The sequence below is a fragment of the Platalea leucorodia genome (assembly GCF_965183815.1).
Source record: "Platalea leucorodia genome assembly, chromosome: 1".
NCBI lineage: Eukaryota > Metazoa > Chordata > Aves > Pelecaniformes > Threskiornithidae > Platalea > Platalea leucorodia.
The window spans coordinates 55,639,046-55,661,584 of record NC_138823.1 but is presented as its reverse complement, the minus strand read 5'-3'; the positions used below and the strand labels follow the sequence as shown (position 1 = coordinate 55,661,584).

The 22,539-nt window shown below is 38.5% G+C and overlaps 1 protein-coding gene across 1 annotated transcript in view; it reads left to right on the top strand.

The window, feature by feature from the left end:
- The window catches only part of LAMA1 (laminin subunit alpha 1), a gene marked incomplete at both ends in the record, with an annotated part of 106,597 nt that overhangs the window by 20,935 nt on the left and 63,123 nt on the right, over positions 1-22,539 (top strand). Inside the window, 7 exons of the mRNA XM_082329035.1 lie at positions 1,994-2,164; positions 2,511-2,623; positions 12,054-12,296; positions 16,014-16,193; positions 19,127-19,216; positions 19,700-19,817; positions 20,972-21,150. Coding sequence (XP_082185161.1) covers positions 1,994-2,164; positions 2,511-2,623; positions 12,054-12,296; positions 16,014-16,193; positions 19,127-19,216; positions 19,700-19,817; positions 20,972-21,150 — 1,094 coding nt within the window. The remainder of the gene's footprint in view (positions 1-1,993; positions 2,165-2,510; positions 2,624-12,053; positions 12,297-16,013; positions 16,194-19,126; positions 19,217-19,699; positions 19,818-20,971; positions 21,151-22,539) is intronic.

Below are 22,539 nucleotides of genomic sequence, written 5' to 3'. Positions count from 1 at the left end.
TAGCTCTTGAAGACTGGCTGATAGACGCCTATGTGAACAGTAATGAATACTGAATATAGAAGATTTTATGTCATTGAAGAGTAATGTGAAAGAGGGTACCCTCTTCCACCACTGAGCTTTCTTGTCCAGTAGGAAAATGGAGGGCAGCATTTCTCCTTTGCCTTCAGCTTTGGGTCTGGAGCAATACTGCACCCATACTGCATGAAGTGAGAGAATACTGTGCAGAAAGCATGTTACTGGCAGAAGAGCCCCACTGAAGTGGTCAATAGGATGTCTTCAGCATCCTCGTCTGCATCAGATTTAGTTATAATGAGAACAAAGCATCTGTCCTAGTCTGGATTTAACTTAAGTGAAGTCAGGATTCAAAAAAATAAAAAGCTCCATCTCCCTCCTGTTAAATTTTGAGTATAGCACAATTAAAAGCACACAATTTGTTATTCATACTGTAGTGGAAAAGGTTAGGATTTAGCCACATTTTCAATAGCTGAAGTCAAGGTTTAAATAGCAGTAAAACTTTTCTCAAGGCTTTCCAGGGTAATGCAGTTACTGAGTAGACAAAGACACTTTAAATTAAAGGAATATTGAATTTTGCCTGGTTGAGATGGACAGCTAAGAAAAACAAAATATTAAAATTACAATCTTTTATGATGTATGTTCTAGATTAATGAAGTAAAAGAATCCATATACCAGACCAAGGCTTTAGCTTTGATTTCAGGCCATTGTGTTTAATCTCTAAAGACAGGACTCTTTTTTTCCAAAATTTTTTCTCTTTTTCAGAGTTGATTCTGAGTGGAAATGGAGTATCTCTGTTATGCGATAACCATGCAAGAAATAAAAGCTTTTTAGTTCAGGAGGGAAGGCTGGAAACTGATGACAATGTTGCTGAGATGCTGTGCTTAACTTCTTTCTGTAGGATGTGGTATTCTTTAAATTTTATCAGTAGCCTTCAAGGCAAAGTAAAACTTTACTCCGTTTAGAAAATACTAAGGATTCCCGGTCTGGTAGCAGTAATCTTGAAATGCTTTGTCTGTTGTTTTGTTACTCCAGTGTGCAAGAGCAACACCATTTGAAAGTTTGGTAAAGCGTTTGTGTGAAGATTAAGCGGGAAGCAAAACATCCCTTAGACTTTACATAGGCTGCAGAAAAGCCCAGAGCAAAGGTCTTAATCACAGTCCTTAAAACTTGTGAGCCTGGATCATGTTGTTGAGGGCAGTGGTGGTGTTGCCTCAGAGAGCTCTGGTTAAATGCCATTTTCCACACCAGCCTAGTGCGTGCTGTACGGTTCCTCCTCGCTTCTGGCAGCGGGCCCGTTGTCCTCCTGGTTTTGATCAATTCATGATGTGAAGAGAAGGTTTAGTAACTGGAAGAGTTAGTTTACGAACTCTTGTGTTCCTCAGCCATAAAGCATCCAAAGGTAGAGTGAAATAACAGGGTTACTGCGGTCTGGGTGCCACGAAGGCCAGGGGCACCTTGAGGGCCATGGGGGCTCCCCGTGGGGTCTGTCAGGGCAGGTCCTGGCAGCCAGTGCCCATCCCACTGCCCCAACCAGGAGCAGGGCAGTCGGGGGGCACCAGGACACATCCCTGGGGACGGCCGAGGTTGGGTTGGGATGTGGGCTGGTGGGTGGGCCCAGCTCGGCGCGGGGGGAGCTCTGTGGGAAGCTGGAGACTGTCCCTGCTGTGGCGTTGCTGAGGCAGGGGCTGATGGCTCTGGGGGGCTGCAATGGGGTCCTGGGCTGTGGTGGGAGGAGCCCTAGGCAGTGGGCAGGGACAGACAGGGCTGCTGTGCCTCAGGGCCATGACGATTGATGTGCTGGTGTCAGTGTGGTATGATAATCTTTTCACAAAATAAATTGTTTTCATTGTATTTTTCTGTATCTGACTCTAGGCTAGAAGCTTGTCATGAAACCCTGTATGTTCAGGGACCTATCTCATACCCATGTCTGTATTTTGCTTGCCTTACGATGTGGCTGATAATTGTTACTTCTTTCAAGGCCTGTTCCCCGCCATTTTGAACTTGGCCAGCAACGCTCACATCTCCACCAACGCCACCTGCGGGGAGAAGGGACCGGAGATGTTCTGCAAACTGGTGGAGCACGTCCCAGGACGACCCCTGCGTAACGCGCAGTGCCGCGTCTGCGACCACCACAGCACCAATCCCAAAGGCAAGTTTCATGTCGTTTAGTTTTGGTTTCATTGGTCTGTGTCATTCTTTTTGACCCTTCCCGATGAATACAGGGCACATTGGGGTCAAATACTTTTTAGTGTTAGCCTCTCTACTACATGAGTGAAACTACCTTTGGGCAAACGGCTGACAGAAAGCGTGAGCACCTTAAATCACCGTTAAGTACCTCAGAGTCCAATGACAGCCTTTTTGTCTGGGGGCAGATTTCAGCTTTCACTTCTTTATGACAGGAAGAAATTGTTTTCAGTGTGAAATAAATGTGCTGGGTCAGAGAAAATGCAGGGAGATGTATTTTCAAGAGATGTTTAATTTTTGCTTTAAAACAGAGCAGCACCCAATTTCCAGTGCAATTGATGGTACCAATAACTGGTGGCAAAGTCCCAGCATTCAGAATGGGAGGCAATACCACTGGGTCACCATCACCTTGGATTTAAGGCAGGTGAGTAACATTTAGGTGAGTGTCATGTCTCGTATATAGGATATAAGCCAATGCAATTGATTGCAGTTCTGTGTTTAGATGGTAGGATATTTAGCAGTTAGCTGTTTAGTAGCACATAGTTAAACATGCGAAGTTAAAGCTAATATGAACTGATTTTAAACAAACAGATGTGTTTTTCAATTATTGTTCTAGAACATCTTGGAGATTTCATTCATATCAGACTGGAGTGGAAGTGACTATGTTTGTAAGCATATAGGTCACAGGTTGTTTTAAGTCAAGGCACAGTAACAGTTGTGTATGTGTGGATGAGAGTGTTTACACAGGCGTTCCTTCTGTCTTGGTAGCCTTCCTTTGCCTGACCCTGCTGTCTTTTCCCCAGCAGTGTTCTGATATTATTTTCTTCCACTTTTGATTTCGTGCAGGTTACTTAAAGTCTAGGTTATCGAAGACTTACTTTCAAGCAGCAAACAGTGTTTTCAGAGTATTGTCATAAGCGCAGATTTTATATGTGAGGATGCATCTGTTTCTGTTTATTAACTATAATGATCAGCCTGTCACAAGATCAGTGTATGGTTTCTTAGTAAAAGACTAAATGATTTGGAGTAGGACATGGTAGAAACATTTGACATTTATTGTAAGAAAACAGAGCACAATATGCTTCCATATATGAACTCTTTTGATCCATAGGTGTTGTAACTCAGATACTGAGTTACAGAGGAGGAGAGAAAGGTAAGTAACTGGAGGATTATTGTATTCACATCAATTATCTCACGGTAGATCTCAATTTAAACTCTTCTGTTTAAATTTCTCAGTATTTTTGCATATTTACATTAAATATGTAAACCTGTTAATGCAACGTAATGGTCAGATTGAAGTGTAAAATGTCAGAAAGTTCAATTGCAGGATCTCCAGAACCCTGGAAACACAGACTTTCCTCAGCTGAGGGATATCCTTCAGGAGTAGAAAACAAAACATGCATAAAATAGGGCAAAGTTAGTGTTGCTGAAAGAAAAGCTGATTTGCCACTTTCTGTGCTTGTCTTCTTGACTGATTCTGATCACCCTCTTGTTGGAAGGAGCACTGGGAAGAAATGTCCTATATTATATCTTCTATGAACTTTTGCTGTCAGTCGTTCTGAGGAGTTAGGGATTATATCTCTAAAACAGTGATTTCTGACCCTGGGGAGGCTGGAACTGTCTGGGCAGCAGTTAGTTCCTCTGTTTTGGCACTTTACGGCAAAGCTTAGAGGAATTCATCATTCTTAGGCAGGAGGTTGCTAAACTGTACAGAGCATTTGCTAATTGTGCTGGTTTTGGCTGGGATAGAGTTAGTTTTCTTCATAGTAGGTAGTATGGGGCTATGTTTTGGATTTGTGCTGGAAATAGCGCTGATAATACAGGAATGTTTCAGTTACTGCTGAGCAGTGCTTACACAGAGTAAAGTCCTTTTCTGCTTCTCACACCACCCCACCAGTGAGTAGGCTGGGGGTGCACAAGAAGCTGGGAGGGGACACAGCTGGGACAGCTGACCCCCACTGACCAAAGGGCTATTCCAGATCACAAGACGTCATGCTCAGCAATAAACTAGGGGGAAGGTTGGCCAGGGGGCTGCTGCTCGGGGACTGGCTGGGTGTCAGTCGGTTGGTGGTGAGCAATTGTTTTCATTTGCATCACTTGTCTTTCTTGGGTTTTCTTTCTCTCTCTTCGTTATTTTCCTTTTCATTACAGTTTGTTGTTGTTGTTATTTTATTTCAGTTATTAAACTGTTCTTATCTCAGTCCACTAGTTTTCTCACTTTTACTCTTCCAGTTTGCTTCCCACCATCCTGCTGGGGGCAGGGAGCAAGCGAGCAGCTGTGTAGTGCTTAATTGCCAGCTGGGGTTAAACCACAACACTAATTTATTAGTTTGCCTGTTAGACATGGAAGAATCGGAAGTGTCCTACCCTGCTCCAAGAAAAGACAAAACAATTTCTGGTGAAAATGTGTTTTTCTTGGCTTTTTCTTGTTATTTTGCTTTGAACAGATCTAAGTGTTGGCCTGTCTAAGCTGTTTGAAAATCATAGCTCAACAACCCATTATTAATATGAGGATGCTTCCAAACTCTGGAAGAAGCTTTATTACTAAGAAATACATACTTGAGGTATACAGTGGGTAACAAGCTTTTGCAAGATCTCTAGACCCTACTTGAAAGTTAGTTTAAAGATTAAAACAGAAGGCTTAACTTTGATGTTTTAAAATGAAGCATAGGTTAAACAAGTGCCTAGTTTGCTCTTTAATTAGAAAGCAGAACGGTTAGGAAAATAATCACAGGGTATCTTTTCCCAGTGACAGAAGGTTTGGGTAGGACTTTCTTGTTGTTTGAAGAGTTGGCTTTGTGTTTGGTTTGTAAATGGACAAACAGGAAGGAAAAATGGAGGAGAGAATGCCTTAGTTTTTATCCTCCTAGAACATTTTCACTTTGGAAACAGACCAGCTGAGCTGCCCTCTAAATCTTTTATTCTCCAGCCTTAGTGCTGTTGATGTTTCACCAAATACATATCTTTCCTCTCCTGACCCACGCTCAGTTTCACTAATTCGATTTGAAAAGTTTCCCCCAAGGGGCCTTTCTTCTGTGTTTTCCTTAGAGAGTTTGAGAGAGAGAAGGCATCTGGGGCTATGCAAACTGAATGTAAATTACTGCTCTGTGAGAAAGGATTTGGTTAATAGAGATTGCTTGAAGTCAATGAGTTATTAGAGCTGACTTGGTGTGCTTACTTTAAGCGAGTCAGCACAAGTAAAGAGTAACAAAAGAAAAGCGTATGAAGGACCTTAGTGATTTTAGTAACTGTTCACTTCATAAATTTGCTTGAGAAAGCATTAAAATACTCTTCTAGGACCTTTGAAAGTATTCCTGAAAGTCAGTACCTGTAACTGTATGTGTTGCAGTATATCTTTAGCATTGGTACTTCTTTATGTTTCAAGCTTTGTGCATTAAATCTGTTAAGTAGTGTATTAAAGTAAATATGTCCTTTAACTTTCCTTGCCAGAATATAGAATATATTCACACCCTTTTGTGATGTGAAGAATGACCATCTGGTCATTATTTGTGTTTTTTGAGTAATTACCAGAAATTCTAGCAGTAGGAGGAATGGATTGTTTCTTGGGATTGTTACCAATGTATAGTTTACAGGTATAACCCAGTAGTGGGGTTGGTGGGTGCTGGAACATAGCCTTGGCTGGCAGATATGGGGAAGATTCCCTTAGCTGATGAAAACTGGCTCCACTACAATTTGCCCTAGGTGAAGTTCTGGCCACAGTCTGTGTCCTGTGTCCTGTACTTGGCTGTATTCATCTCTTGGCTCAAAGCTGAAGGGAGCAGAGGATATTATTTCAGCTAATATTCTACCTTGCACTTAGTTTATTTAGTCTAAAACAGCTGGACTGAAGAGCAGTTTGATGGAATCTCATTAAGAAAAGAGGGCTGGCTAATAAAATAAGTATCAAAATTGCTGTTTTTATCTTTCTCCTTTGCAGTCTCTGTGCTATTTATAACTAATGCTAAGCATTTTGTAAGGGCAGCCAGTGGGTATGTCATGATTCTTTAGCTCACATGGATCATAAGAACTAGGTACATGTACTCTGGTGTGCCTTTCAGTCTTCTCAGGACCTAGATGTACAATACTCTTTCCTTTTTTTTTCCCCCTTTTTTCCCATCCTTTCCATTAAATGTATGGCAGAGATCCAGAGCTGGGGAAAAAGTAGTTTAGCAATGAGGTGTAGGATTGATGTACAGGATACCAAGATTTGATTTATGACCTTGCGCTTCCTACACTGGCAATTCTACAGAAACAAAATGTGCAGCACCAGTTTTAGATAAAAACAGAATTTTTGCCTCAGTTTGACTCCTCTGGACAGCTACTTTGTGAAATTATAATGAATTAAAATAAATGCTGACTATTATAAATGTCAGCAGTGTGCTTGGGCCAGCTGTAAAGTATTTCTCTCTCACACCATTAAATGAAGATTATTTTCCTCAGTTTTATTACCATGCTTCAGACTTTTAAAGGTATTTACGGGTACTTTGTACTAGGCATAGCAGAAAGGCACAAGTTTCACAAAGTTCTTGACTCGTAAAGCAAGACCAGTTGTTCTTGGAAGATGCAAAGTATCAAGTTGAGAAAACATCTCCAATTCTGATTAAGTAATAGCTCATGAATATTTCATGAGTACTGGATTACCACTCGGAGGCTGATGTAGTTTCTGCTATAAGAAAGTAGAAAATAATGTAAATATAATAGGATTTGTACAGAGCTTTTATCTTGAAATCAATTGGCAAGAAGAGATTTCTGTAAGGACGGATTCTTTGCTGATGTAAAAATATATATTATTCGGCTGACTTCACTGGACCAATGCTAATTTATTGTACGTGGCAAGCTTCATTAAAAGCCTTTTGTGGCTTTGTAAAACTAGCAATTCAAGATTCAGGGTGCTTGTCTGTACATTCTTGCAATACACTTCTGGAGTAAAATGAATTTTTCTTCTATTCCAAAACAATGGTTGCACATAATGAATCAAAGTCTTAAAGAATAGATAATTCAGGAGACTAGCAATTCTACTGTATTTAGTGGATTTTGCACTTCTAACATTGCAGACTCCTCAGAGCAAAATGTTGCAGGAAAATGCTAGGCCTCACAGTCTCTAATAAGAGCCCGAAGCCATCTTTATCCCTTAAAAAGACATTTCTGTGAACAATATAGGCTGATTCTGAGGATATCCCTTCATGTAGTCTTCTACTCTTTGAGAGTTTGCACAGATTAATTTTAGACTTTTTGGACCATAAAATGAAATATGAGAAAAAGAGACTTTTCTGTTGTTGACAGCACTGAACAGAATGGAGTTTGCAGTTTCACTCAAAATGAGGAGCAATGTTAGTTGTAATAAACATTTTCACCACAGGACTTATGCTATTTTGAAAAGCAGGCTTAGCTGTTTTTTAGATTCCCTTTCTGCACTCATCCTGAAGGAAAGATTTAGCTGAATTTATAAAACTAGGAGGAACCAGTCTGCCAAGAACCTTGCATTCCTCCAGGCCTGTTTATTTTACAGTCTTCTGCATTATATGGTTTATGTTATGCCAGTGTCATTTCAGTAATGTACGTGATAGGACACTGAAAGTGATCCTGAGGTCCTAAAATCATATCCTTCTTTCGGGTTTTTTCAATGTCAGTTAGAGTTTGGATTTGAATTGAGGTGTAGATTTGAAGTAGCAGTTGGTACCTCCATTCTTAATAGGTTAAATATTTCTGAAATTTAGGAAAAAAAAAAATGCGTTGGGACTCATCTTTCCCTTTAACTTCTCACTTTTGGAGCCTGAGGCTCAAATACTCATAGATATGAAAAGACAGAATCTTCCCTTTATCATTGTCTTCATTCGTGTAAATTGAAAAGTATAACTGGGAGTCTTTATCCAAAAAGACTAGCAGGAAAACTGTGCTTGCCAGGGCATGTATCTGTGTGCATTGTAGAGCACTGACATGGAAATGGGGACTTTTGGCTAGCATCTGCTGCGTGGCCACTGCTGACTGAGTTTACAGTCTTGAGCAAAAAAATATGCAAAATTTCCTGATGAATGGGGAGAAGGGTTCATTTATAAGTATGTTTCAAGAATAATGCACTTGGTGTTTCTGGATCTGCATTCAGGATAACAAGGTCATTAGAAAGGCTAAATAAAGCAGAGGTGACTTGTTACATTGTTATTGCTGCTACAAAGAAGAAGTTCTTGAGTACAAGTTTATTTGGCTGGTCTTTACAGTTGAGATTGAAATGCCTGTAAAATGACACTTTTAATCTATGGCTGCTTGGGAATTGCTAACTTGCTTTGGCTTGCCCTTTTTACCCTTGTAGCTCAATAAGGAAATGAGTTCTGGGAAAGCTATACAGTGAAGTTAAAGTGTACAAATCATTAGCTCTGGCCACACAGCTCAAGTTTACCACGTGGCTGGTTGGTGGACACTGAATGGATGTGGAAAATGGTAAGAAACTGCCTTCGGTGATATTCAAGATGAACATCAAGATGAAGAACTTATAAAAGTAAAAATCTGTAAAGAAGTGCTCTGAGGATGTTGGAAAATCAGCTTGCATTACACAGAGTTCCTGGTTCAGATCCATTTTGCGTTGCAGAGGCTGTGGGATATGAGGCCTGCGAAACACCTACCTGCTGACATTCCTTAAAACCTCTTCATCTGCAAACACTGGGAATATCTTAAGCCCTTCCTCCAGCTTCATTCCCTTGCTTGCAAACATGATCCCTGAGAATATAACTGCTACTGATAGGTTGTCTTGTGACTTCTTGACTGCAGGAGCATTTATACAAAATCCCTTCATTTCTATATTTAACCTATATTATTTCAGGGGCTGACAAATTTTCCAGGTGTTGCTGATATTCATTGTCACATGAATTTACCTTTGAAGTGGTTTTGGGTACCTATGGGCTATGTGTGTAAATGCAAGAGAGTTGAGAGGATCTGGGGAAAAAGAAGGCAATTGTTTTCTACACTGTGCATACTTAAATGTTTATAGAACCATTCACTGATTTTTGAATGCCTCTTTTGGGTTCATAGTGTCAAATATCTTCATTTCAGCTGTTGGTGAACTGTAGGCATGCAGAAAAAATTAATCCCTAGATGTCTTCAGTACAAAACATGGCTGCTATTCTTCTGGAAAAATGTTGACTTGAAAAAATTTAATTTATTGAATTGTGCATTGAATATGTGCACAGTTGCTGTGAAAATTTTTATCTTCAACTGGCTTTTCCCTCCCCCCTCACGAAGAAACTTGATATTTAAAATAAATAACTTGCATACTCTTGTGAATATCTTTTATTTCTGCAGCAGTGACTGCGGTTAGTTTGTGATGAAGGATAGCTCATTGTTACTAGTTGGAACTGGATTTAAAACTAGCTACATCAGCTGCAGACTATAATGGGTCTTGAAAAATCTCAATGTAATCAAAAGTAGATCATTTGTTGTTCAGCCAACTGTGTAATAAGTAGGGAAGTAGTTTAGTTGATGACAACAAGCAGAGAAACATAAATAAGAGACATAAGAGTTTTTGAGGAAGATTTTGTACCATGGTATTGGAAAAAAATTGGGGTTCCAGTCTTGCATCTTTTATGCATTTGAGAGAGATGATTGACTTCAAAGAAATTTGGAGGTGCATAGCAGTTCCTAAGCTCAGTCAATAAAACTTCCCTAGTTTTCATAGTTTTCTGCAGTTCTCTTCTGTGATGGAGAAAATGCCCATACAAGTGACTCTTGTCACATACAAGTGGCTTCAGGTTAGGGGTACTGAAATGATGGTACCCCAGATTCTGCTGGTGCATAACCAAGGGCAAAACAGGTATATAACTCAACTGCTGCTAACTGAATCAATTAAATCCAGTTTGTATTTTTAGGGAATACAGCTGCTTGACTTGGAGTCTGCCCGAATTCAGATCTTTTCCCTTTAAAAGCATGTATTTTAGCATTTTTTTTCAGTTGGAGCTTATGATATAAGTTTTATTTAAAAGGGGCTTCTCTCTTCGTGGAAGATGGATTATAATTCTTGGTATTCACTTAACTTTGATTAAATTTTAAGATTGTGCTGAAGAACAGAGGATTCACAGATCCCAGAGAAATTTTATTTCTACAACTGTAAGTCTGTGATTAAACAGTGAGCTGGCTTCTATTTTTGTTTACTTCTGCTTGCATTGCTGAAATGTCATTTAAGTCAGTAGACAAAATCTTCAGTTTGTGTAAATTTTCATATTTATTGAAACAACTGGAAATTTTCTGTTTGTGTGTGCTTGATGTCTCAAAGGATAAAACTGGAGTGCCTGAAAAGAAAGTTGGACAAAGTGAATATCATGTTTTAAGTTATGTCTGATTTTAATCAAAACTGAGATCGTTTGACTTTTTTTAAGGTATTAAATCTATAAGTCAGAATTTGAAGATAAGGATCACCAATATTTTTTTCTTTCTCATGTCTGCAAGACCTCCTAAGCAAAGCTCTGCAAATAATGTTTTGTTTCAAACGTAGTTTCCTGCATTGCATACACAATCCAATTACTCTTTATCTCTGTGTGTTTGTTTCCCCATTTGACAAAATCAAAATCTGCTTTTATGTGGCAAGTGCTATTCTTGCTCTGGCTTTAATCTGTATTGCAAAAAAAAAAAAGGCCCTAAAAAAAATTAAATTTAAAATGTCTGAAAGAACTGATTGTGGCCAAATTGGAGCTCAACACAGTACTAATACTGCACATGCAGACAGGAATTATGATGATTATGCCAGCCGACCAGGCAGTCTGCTCAAGGGAGAATACATAGAATACATACCTCTGAGCTGGTTGAATAATATGGCATTTTTCTTTCATCTAAATGTGGTCTGATACTATAGTGCATGTAAAACATGAAAGTTCTATAAGAAGTTATCAACTTATCAACTTGCAAAGACAGCCTTTTTAAGGGAGGTGATGTAGTAGGTATTAGGTAAGGAAAAAGATAGTAGCTTTGCAATAACACTACAGTGTTAGTGTCTAATGCTCTAGCTAGTTGGGGGCCAGTGCAGGTTATCTAGCTGCCATGACAAGGTCATTTAAAACGTGATATAAACTTAATTACTGCCCTGCCTACTCACAGAAGTGCTGAACAGCGCTGTTGTGTGGATGAGGATTCAACTTTGGACCCAGGATTGTTAAAAAAGTAGTCAAGATACCTGTATAGCTTAGAGAGTGCACATCTTAAAAGAGCTATTGTTCTTAAATAAGGTTATCATGCTTATGTTTGTCACATTCATCTTATTTGTCAGTGTGTGTTTTCAGCAATGTCTGTAAATCGTCTTCTGCTTAAGTAACTTCAACCCAATGAAAATGGAATGCACAGAGATTTTTAATATAGGGTGTAAAAAGCTTATCAGAAATGCTATTACTGAGAGGATTAAACTCCCACCTAAAATGTGAAACAAAGAGTTGTTTGGGCTGCAGCTGTTTTGAAAAAAAACCAACCCACTACTTTGAAGCCCTCAGTGGTTCAGAAAAGCTAAATAGCACATTTCCCATAGAAAGAATGTTATACCCAAGTAATCCTGAAATGTATAGTATAGATATAGATTTCAGCTATTACATTAACACAGAATGATGCACTGAATACATTTGGTCTTTTTTTAGTCACAAATTTTTTGTTGTAATGTTCAGAGTTTTGACAAAAATTGATATATATTACTGTTAGTGAAAGATTAGACTGGGCTTTTGTCAAAAGTTTGTGCAAAAATTTTAGCCAAAGTCTCTGCCAAATTTTACCGTCTCCCCAGGCAAACCATATACTGCTTTTAAAATTTGAGTTTAGTACCCAATTGGCTTCTAGTGGTCTTTTACAGCATAATGAATTGTTAAAATTTTCTTCTTGCATTTTTTTAGGTCTTTCAAGTTGCATATGTCATCATCAAAGCTGCTAATGCTCCACGACCTGGAAACTGGATTTTGGAACGCTCCATAGATGGCACAGAGTTCAGACCATGGCAGTACTATGCAATTAGCGATACTGAATGTTTAACTCGTTATAATATTACGCCAAGAATTGGGCCACCAACTTACAAGAGAGATGATGAAGTGATCTGCACCTCCTATTATTCCAGACTAGTTCCCCTGGAACATGGAGAGGTATGTTTATTTTTGCACTTGCGGTTTGTGAGTAAGAACATGGACTGATAGCAATTTGAAAACATTTGGATTACAGTTACAGAGTTCATTGCCCTTAGCACTATCAGATGATCTGTTATCCTTCTTTAATGATACTATCTTTACCTCATGTACCAGTATAGCAAACTTCTAAATGTTGGGATGAAACATGTCTTTGGCTCTACATATTCCTGTTACTAAACTCTTTGTTCTCTCTCTCCACATAATTTGATGGTAGCTATTAGCTGTGAATTATTAGTTGCTTTATCCTGAAAGACTATAACAGAGGCTCTATGTTTTGCCAGGTTTTTCATTTAATAAAGAAAACCCCTGTGTTAGTAACACCTGGTTGTGTGAGATAAAGCTGCAAACACTGTTGAAGTGCTTGGCACAGCTGGAACTCCTAAACAAGCCTTGGCATTGTTTCAGGGATGTAGCATAATTAAAAGAGCTACGAGTTGTGCAGCCTCACTGTTGATTGTTCTTTCTTTTAACAAACTCTATTCATGGTACTTGTGTAATTTATTACATAGAGGCAGCCACATAATGAAATGATACATTAAAACCAGCAGTTATTCTATTGTGAATGCTATAGTGTAAGAGCATGACAATAAATGCAGCCCTATCCCGTGGAGAATGCTAGTAACTCTTGGCTTAATAGAAGCCAATATGTTTTTATTTCTTGGTTAAAGAAAGACTGGAGTGTATGCAGCTAAGGGCTAAAGTGTATCAAACTTCTTCACATAAACTTAAAACTATGTTTCAGCAAGAAAAAAAACAATGAAATTCAGTAACGTCAAGTCCCATTCACTTTAATCAAGTGTTTATTGCAGTGATGTGAGCATATGACCCACAGATCAGGTGGAACAGACAAAGAAACTTAACTTGTCTCTCCACACAATTAACCAGAAAGTCCTTAGGCTGACTCTGTATGAGCAGTGCCTGTTGTAATGTATGTCTGATGTCTGATAGGCCATACAACTCCAAATCCAGGAATGCCAGAGATTCATTTTAATGACATTTTTTTCTCTTTTATTCTTCCTGACGTACACAGAATTAATTGGGCGATACTATCCAGAATATTGCTTTTTTTTGGAGAGCAGTAACATAAAAACATAACATTTGCCAAATCAGACATTTTGCCAGTTTGGCTGCTAGATTTTCCACAGGTTTGAAGAGGTATAGCTGCTCTACTGTAAGCTCTGTTGTTTACCTGATTTACACGGCTTGAAGATCTGCTTCCAGAAATTTACGTAATGAAATTGGGGCTCATGATGAATTCCAGGGCTTAAACTACAGTTGTTTGGAAATGTTCTTGAATTATGGAGGACAAGTAAGCCAAAAATATATAATATAAATATATCAGTGTATATAAGCCATATATAAGCAATATATTAGCCAACTATAGCAGTGTACATGGAGAATCATTCTTTTTCTTCCTTGGTGTCTTAGTGTCTATCCCTACTGTTTCTTCCTTTTCCTGCTAGGAAAGATTCCTCTTTTGTCTCTACAGAAATTATAGCATATTATTACAGAATTTCTACTGGTCGAGCCAGTAGACAACTTTAGAGTTAAAATATGAATAATGTTTCACATTTCATCACTTGAAGGCGCTATTTATGAGTAGAGAGAATATGTATTACCAGAGAATTGGAGATTTAGGCAGGAAAGGCTATGTAAAATACAATGGCATGTGTCACACAGGAGGTAAGGCCGGTTGGTTGTACCAGACCTTTTTGCATCTTTAAATCTCTGGAGTCCAAGTGATAAAAAGGAAACACAACATGCTGGAACTCCCAATGCCGTGGTTGGGTCCTCCTCTCTTTGTCGTGAAAATCGAAGGATTGCACTGAGCCCAGCAAATTGTAAATCTGTAGTTAAAGGTAAATGAGAGTAGGATGTGGTGCTCCATGCTGAAGTTGGGCTCGTCTATAGTTAAGTATATATGTATTATTCTTTTTCAGTGGAAGCAGTGCAGTGATATTTGAATATTTGGCCAACAATTCTGTCTTATAATTCCCAGCAGAAAACATGACTTCTGAATGAATATATCGCAACCAGTTTGCCTAGAGAGAACAGACTGAGATGGGGTGGGCATGTTCAGTCTTAAGTTGTATAAAACATGGGTACAAGGAGGAATAATCTGTTCTGCATGTCTGTGACACGATGGAAGAAGTGACACTGCAACAAGGAAAATGTGGTTTAGAGATTAGGAGCATTTCTAACAATTAAGTCAGAAAGGGCTGGAATAGATTGCCTTGGAGGACTGTAGAGTCACTACCAACAATGGTCTTAAGGAACAGATTGGTCAAACATCTAACAAAAATCTAGTCAATCCTGCTTTGGGGTAGGAAATGGACTAGAAGAATTCTCTGTGTTTCTATGGGAGCTGAATATTATATAAGGTGGTGTTAAGTTGCAGGATTGGACCTGGGAAAAGTTTTGGGTTTCATAACAGTTATTCTGCAGCTGGAAAATGGATGATGGTTAGTTTCTGAATGGGCTATCAGAAAAGTGAAATTCTTTGAACACAGTATATTAGAATATTTAGAAGAAATGGTGATAGCCTATAAACAGCAAAATTATAATGTTGGGAGTATGAACTCCATTACCAGTCTCTGTTTGTATGTCTTAGAAATGACACAGTTACTGTCTAGGAAGCCCCTAACTCCATTACAGAATTAAGATTTTTTTTTTTTTTAATAATAATTAAAAAATCTTTAATATTTAGAAATATTTTCAGAAGAAAGATTTGACACTACTGGATGAAGTTGAAACTATAAATTCAAGAGCAGAATGTGAGACAAAATTACTCTTCATAAGTGAGAATATATTTTGCACTCTAAAATGTAGCTGACAAGCCCAAAGCATGACCTCTTATATGTTGTGGACACCAGGTGAACTATTTAACATTTGTTTGTGGCCTGTAGGGTCTCATTTTTCAGTTTCTTCCATAAAACAGAGCAGGAACTGCATGGTCATATGAGACTAAATCCTTATGTGTTCCTAAGTTGCTTTGGAAAGAAAGAAGGGACTGTTGCCAGAATAAGTTGTGCAGCTCAATACCAAAAGCCATTTTAGTGGGGCCAATTGGGATTGTCCGAGAAAGATGGAGGCCAGATGGGTTGGTTTGTGGTGGCAGCCGCTTGTTTTCAATTGTCAGCTGTGTTGTGGCTTCCCACTGAGCTCTCATATCACTGAGTATTCCTTGCTGATTGGGCAGCCCTGTCCCAGCAAGGCGTAGGATTAATGACCCCAGATTGAACATGTGTGCCATATTATGTTTTGCGATAAGATCTTTACGAATTGCGGAGGAGAAATCTGTAAGGACAAAACTGTGCTTATGGCCAGAGTTACATGTTCCATCTCAATAAGGGAGAGGAAGGAAGACTGGGGGAACTAAGGACTAGCTTGTGGTACTGTTTTCCTCTTTATGCTATCTCCACAAAAGTTCAGGAAACTTGAGACTATGATGAGCTGACAGTGGTGGTTTCAGAACTGTGTGAGTCAGGAAGCAGGAATGCTACCTGCAGGTAGAGGGTGGGGAAGAAAAAAGAATTCCACGTAGTTTAACATCTCACCACCCTCAGCTGTTGGAAAACAAGTTTAAGTTCTATGTTTTTAATTCTCACACTAACATGTTTGTTGTTGCAAATGAATCACAATTATGTTTATGATTAAGCCAGTCCCTCTTTCTAGATTCACACATCACTGATCAATGGTAGGCCTAGTGCTGATGATCCTTCACAAAAGCTTTTGGAGTTTACTTCTGCACGATACATCCGCCTACGACTGCAGCGCATTAGAACCCTTAATGCTGACCTCATGACTCTCAGCCATAATGATCCTAAAGAACTAGACCCGATTGTTACCAGAAGGGTAAGCTCATTGTTCATAAATGGTATTCTGTATGGTGTGATGGGAGAGCCTTTTCTGATCTATTTGAGGAGGAAGTACTGGATCCTTCACAAACAGAATTATTTTGTTAGGTTATTAAATAATTCTTGCCTTCCCTTTGATGTTATTAACAACAAAACCTTGTCAGAAACAACTTAGAAAAAAATACTTTTTAGAGATTGTTTTTTGTTTGTTTGCTTTTTGATTTATTTGCTTGTGAAAATGGTTTATGCTAGGAACAGTGTTTGTGGTGCTTTATCAGCAAAGTAAAAAATATGGTTTGGCTGATGGAAATGTCACTTGAGCTTGCTCTTGATGCAACTGCAGTACCTTTTCTGTTGTATCAAGGATTTCAGGACCCAGTGCTCTGTTTCATAAAAATAATTATTTGAAAACCTTGCCATTGTGAATTTTGATGTCTGATGAGAGTTTTCTTCATTTTTTTTTGTAAGGCTGTTGTAATCATTTTAAAGCCCGTGAATTCATAATAATGCAAAACACTCAGAATTCTGGAGAGTATTAACTGATCTTTACACATTTGATATTGAAACTGGGGAAACTGAGGAACCAAGCACTGAGGCTGACTTCTTGACAGAATTTCTTCACAGGAATTCAGTGTTGGAGCACCTAATAACAGTACCTATCATGACTAAATTTTCTGCAATATTTCTGCTTTGTATTTTGCCATTTTGAGCATCTTTTTAATTTCCCTGAGATCCATACGTTAGGAGATCACTGGCTTCAAATTTTTCTCTGAAGGCAGGCTTTCTGATGAGGACAGAAGAATAAGAAGTGTTTCCTCTTCCTGTCCCTTGTAGCTATTTGCCTTGAAGAACATCTGCAGGCAACTCCTCCTTGCGCAGCAATAGGACTCTCGCAATTTTTGGCTTCTCTGATACAGGCAATCCTTGTGCATTGACACTGCTTCTGTGAGGTCTGGCTGGATAGCTAGGTACAGAAGGCAGAAAGGAACTTGGATTTGGTCAGGGTTTGGTGGCTACCTTCAAGGCAGCCCCGCTCTTACCTTGATCATGGAGGTGCCCATTCAGCTGCAGCATTTCTAAAGCGTAAAATCTGGATGTTCTGCTTGTTCTGTCTGCCCCACATCGGAATTGCTAGCATGGAGACTGCAAGCACAGAGTATTGGATAGCTGCTCCAGCTGTGCCTTGCTGGCCATAGGGAAATGGTTAATGCACAGCCTGAGCAGGTGAGCTGTTCCTGTGGAGCAGGCTGGTTGACATTTAGGTCTGTTGATAGTATTGTAATATCAAGAAATACACCCGAAAAAGAAAGGCTCGACACAGAAGCATAAAAACGTACAGCTGGGAAATAAGGGTGTTGAGCACAAGCATTCCCATTGCTTTTGTAACACACAGTTGTGCAATCCAGGGCTTAGTACTACCCTACCTAGTACTACTTAGTGCAGTTTTGCATGGAAATCTACACATCTTCGTCTTCACAAGATGTCAGTTTTATTGGGCAGGGTTCCCAAATCCTGATGTCTCACCTCGTGTCTCACTGTGCAACCAACTACAACCAAGGCAGTCACTTCCAGCTGTCTGGATTGTTTTTATTGTTTTTGAAGTCTATACATCCAGTTGTTGATACCAATTGTGTTAGTTTCTTGTACATAGTCTTGTAAAAGGGCTGATGCAGAATTTTTCTAACTGTTCAACAGCACCTTTATTTCTGTATTCTATTTAGTTATTTATTTCTGCCTGTAGCATTTGATTAGCATTGGTCTCTCCTTCAACTTCAAGCTGCACACAGCTGCTGAGCCATACACTGTGAATTTTAAGAAAACAAGACAAAGGAGATGAAGCAGGAAATGCAGTGAGAAGTACAGCTCTGCTTTTGTCCTCCTACTTTTCTCAGTCTGGACCTCCTTTTCTGTAGTTAAGGGCTTACTGTTCACGATAAGTCCTTGAGTGTTTTTTGTAATTCAAGCCCATAACATTAAAAAAAACCCTAAAATACTAAACATAATAAAAAATTTAAAAACATAAAAAATTAAGTATGAAATCAAAGAGGCTAGTTTGATGCAGCTCCAAGATCCTTCAAAGAAATAACAGTCCAGGAGTCAGCGTTTCTGACCACCCAGGGCCACCTCCTCTTCCTGAACCAGATGACTGCAGGGTTGTTAGGTCTGAGAGTCTTGAACTCTTTCCTTAGAAGTATCCTCAAAAAGTGTTTCTTTTTCATTCCCCTGTAGTACATACTTCCCAGGATACAAAGAGGACAACCGTGTTGATACTGCAGCTGTAACTGAACCCAGATGGTCATTTCCTGCCTCCTCCTTGCTCCTTGCCTTGAAAATTAAATCCTTTCCTTATGTATGTTGGTTTTGCTCACCACCTGGCAATATTAATGGATTGTACTCTGCTGTATCACCAACTTTTAAGTTAAGAATTTTGATAGAATAATGCACTGCTTCCATGCTAGTAGCAAAGAGCTGGTCTGGAAGTGAGAGCACAAACTGGTTTTAGGGAGGGCAGAGTTCCCGTTTTAAGAAAGCATACTCTTACTCCCCAGACTGAAATTTAAATATAGCAATTTGTTATGCTTCATGGCTTATTATAGGGTGAAAAAAGGATTTTTGGGTTTTTTTTACAAGTAAATTTTGGCCGAGGTCACATTTGGTGGTCTTGCCTGAAGCTGAGGAATTGTGCATACTTATTTAAAGTTAAAAGTCAGTCACTGTTTTGTACCAGTAAGGAAAAACATGGGGGAAAAAAAGTTCACAGAATGGAAGGTTTCCTCAAGTAGCAAAAATTCAAAGCTACTTTTATTTTCTTGGCATTTTTCAAGTCACAGAATAGTCAAATGCTGGTATTTTATTTTCCAGAGTAGGGTTGAAGATGTAAATATATGTCAATGTTTTTATTCATCCCTTTTTCAACTTTGTTTTTTGTAGTACTACTATTCAATAAAGGACATCTCTGTTGGTGGCATGTGTATTTGTTATGGCCATGCTCGAAGCTGCCCTCTGGATGAAATCACAAAGGTATTCTTTAATCTCATTGATTTATTTTCACAATACAACTTTTCCAATTAAAAAAAAAAAGTACTTTGCCTAAGGAGAATGAGAAAGAGAAGACTAAACGAGATCTTATGATATGGTGCACACAAATTATTTGCTATAATTGTCTTCCTTTTCTGTGTAAACATATCTGGGTCTCTGGTAATGTAACTTTCTTGAAGTAACTCTTTTTCTTTGGCATTAAATATAAACAATTCAAGGGGCATGACGAGAAATAGTCTCTCTTGCAAGATCTGTCACTCCTGTTCTAGAAAGACTATTCCCCAATAGTTGATATAGCATGGGTGAGCGGTCTAATGCTAATTGTGGGCTGTTTGTGGGACTTTGGACCAACTCTCAAAAAATACATATTTTTTTGAGTAAGTCTGATATTAGGCAGACTTTTGGCAACGTTGATTAAATTATCCATTAAAAAATATTTCAAGAAAGTGAATTTTTTATTCTTAGAAATTGCAGTGCCAGTGTGAACACAACACATGTGGAGAGAGCTGTAACAAGTGCTGTCCGGGCTACCACCAGAAACCGTGGAGACCAGGAACCATTTCTGCTGGGAACAAATGTGAGAGTAAGTATACACAGAGGTTTAGATAGTTTCAGAAAGGTTTATTGTGTTCTTGTTTGAGGTTGCTTTTCATAGAGATCTATACTAATTCCCAAGAAAAATCCACAAACTATTAACTGTCTTCATGAGATTGTTTAAAGGTAGAGGACCTACTTCTAATCATAAGTGTTGAGATAATTTTAAAGAGTCTATCCATTATGACTTCCTGGCTAGTGGAGTTGTCATGTAGTAAAGCTTTCAGTATCTCTTTTTCAAAGAGACTTGGGGATTTATTATCCTCCTGTAAAAACTAACAGATTTGCATCAGTCATTTTGTTAGCTACTTGAAATGCAAATTTCTTATGTTGATCATAAATTTTGTCAGATAAACAACTTCGTTCTGATAACAAATATTTTGAAAGAAACTCCTTATTGGCCAATTACATTTCAGATTATCTGAAAGATTGATTTAAGCTGTGCCAGTACATTTGAATGTGTTGCTAGGGCTAGTTAGTGCATTTTCTCTCTTCGCATCACTAATGTATAGCACAAGCTGCATACTTAAGAACCTATTAGATAAAGTTTACAGTTGCGAATGGAAGAGTAGTCTTTTTAGTTTGAAGTCTTTACGCAAGTCTTACTGTCACTCTTAGGAAAGTAGGTGTTCATGACTGTTTGGACTGAAGTATCCTCTAACTTAAATCAGATTTATGCTTGTGTACTGGCATTACTGACTTCTCAGACTTTTGTCTAGAATACAAATAAGAGAAGAATTAGGCAGATTTTCTTCTGTAATGCGGAGGACAGGCAATGAAAGAACAGTTATTGGTAATAGCACACATCACTGTCGACATCAGTCCTGACAGAATTGTCTTAGTGAGATCTACAGAATAGTGTTAAAAACGGTGCTATTAAAGTGGTGACAGTGGTTTTGAAATGTGCTTACTCACTAAGAAATATAGTGTATCAAGACTACTGAAGCATATAGCACGGTTAAAGAGAAAAAAAAGCACACTTTTGAGATGAATTGATATGCTCTTCTACTTACATTTTCCACTTTGAAAAATGTCAGTATTATAGGAACTGTTATACAATGTAAATAAAAAAAAAGTCAGTATTATAGGAACTGTTATACAATGTAAATAAAAAAAATGGATTTTTTTCCCATTCCTTCTCAGAGTGCAACTGTCATAACAAAGCAGAAGATTGTTATTACAATCAGAGTATTGCAGATCAGAAAAGGAGCATGGATATTCATGGCCAGTATATAGGAGGTGGCGTGTGTTTAAACTGTACTCAACATACTACTGGGATCAACTGTGAAATGTGTGCTGATGGATATTTTAGACCACAGAAAGTAAGATTTGGAAAATACCATTCTAATGTTTTGGTGAATTACAACACAGTAAGATGATGTGTATTTCAGTTCGTTGTAATTAATATATATACATTTATCAGTTGCAGACTAGCTAAAAACTATAGAGGTGTGTTTTTATAGATAACATACCACCAAAACTTTCAGAGAAAAACAAAATGCTTGTCCAGTTGTGTGGGAGGGCAGGTCAAGCTGTTGGAGAAGAAAAGAATAAGCGAAGATGAAACTTGAAGTCCTAGTTTGGTAATGTGGGTGCTCTGATAGAAAACCCATTTGTCCCGTGGATAACGCTCTAAAAAGTGCCAGTGTTGAAGTTTCAGTGCCTTCAGAAGTGCCAATATTGTGTACCATCCTATATCAGTTCATTTCAACGAGTGTTAAAAAGGGCCATTACATAGTTCTAAGATCAGACTCTTTGCCTCATGAGATGTTGCAACAAATATTATTCTTCCTCTTGACATGATTATTGTAGAACATGTGCTCTCTGAGCCTGTGTACTTTCCAGTTTATTGACAAGTGTTAATCTTTGAAAAATCACCTAAACTCTACAAAAGACATTTGTTAAGATGTGACTAACAGAGTTAAATATATGAACTTCCTGCAATGTTAGAGGTCTCTGTATAATGAGACATACTGAAGGTCTTGCTTTGGCAGGTTCATGCATATTCTGGAAAACCCATGCTTTAGAAATCCAGCATAAACTGGTGCAGAGAGCAAGGGTGAGTCTGTAGAGTATGGTTAGACAACAGGTACAGCTCATCCAAAGAAGTAAACCGGAGTTGGAGATTGTCTGATTCACTTGCTGTAAGAAGCATTGAAGAAAAGTCTTCAATCAACGCGTAGCCAATAAATGTTTATCTAGAGGTCGTTACTGATTTGCTTTACATCTGAAGCACCTCAAAGGAAAATTTTCCCTGAAAGAAAATAAAATCCTTGCCATATGAATTGCATTGCCTTATATTTCAAAGATGTATAGATCATGAAGTCAGAATGAATCTTCGTGAGTACATAATCGTCCTCCTATTGAACACAGAGCCAAGGATTTCTTTCATTTCCTTCCTCTTTGAACCAGCGTATCTTTGCAAAAAGCATCCATTCTTGTCTTAAACATTTCCATAATCTTTGGCAAACCATCACAGTGGTTAATTGCTGTTACATTAAAAAAAAAAAGTCTATTTAGGCTGAATGTGTTGGGCTTCAGCTTCCAGCCACTAGTAGTTACTATACCTTTGTCTGTGGTATTGAAGACCGAATTTTGTCCCTGCATTTAAGTTTTTTCTAGGCTACAATCCCCTGATGTTCTGTTTGCTGAAATTAAACTTGATCTATTACCGCATATTAGCTTTTCCAGTCTTCATTCATATTAGTTCC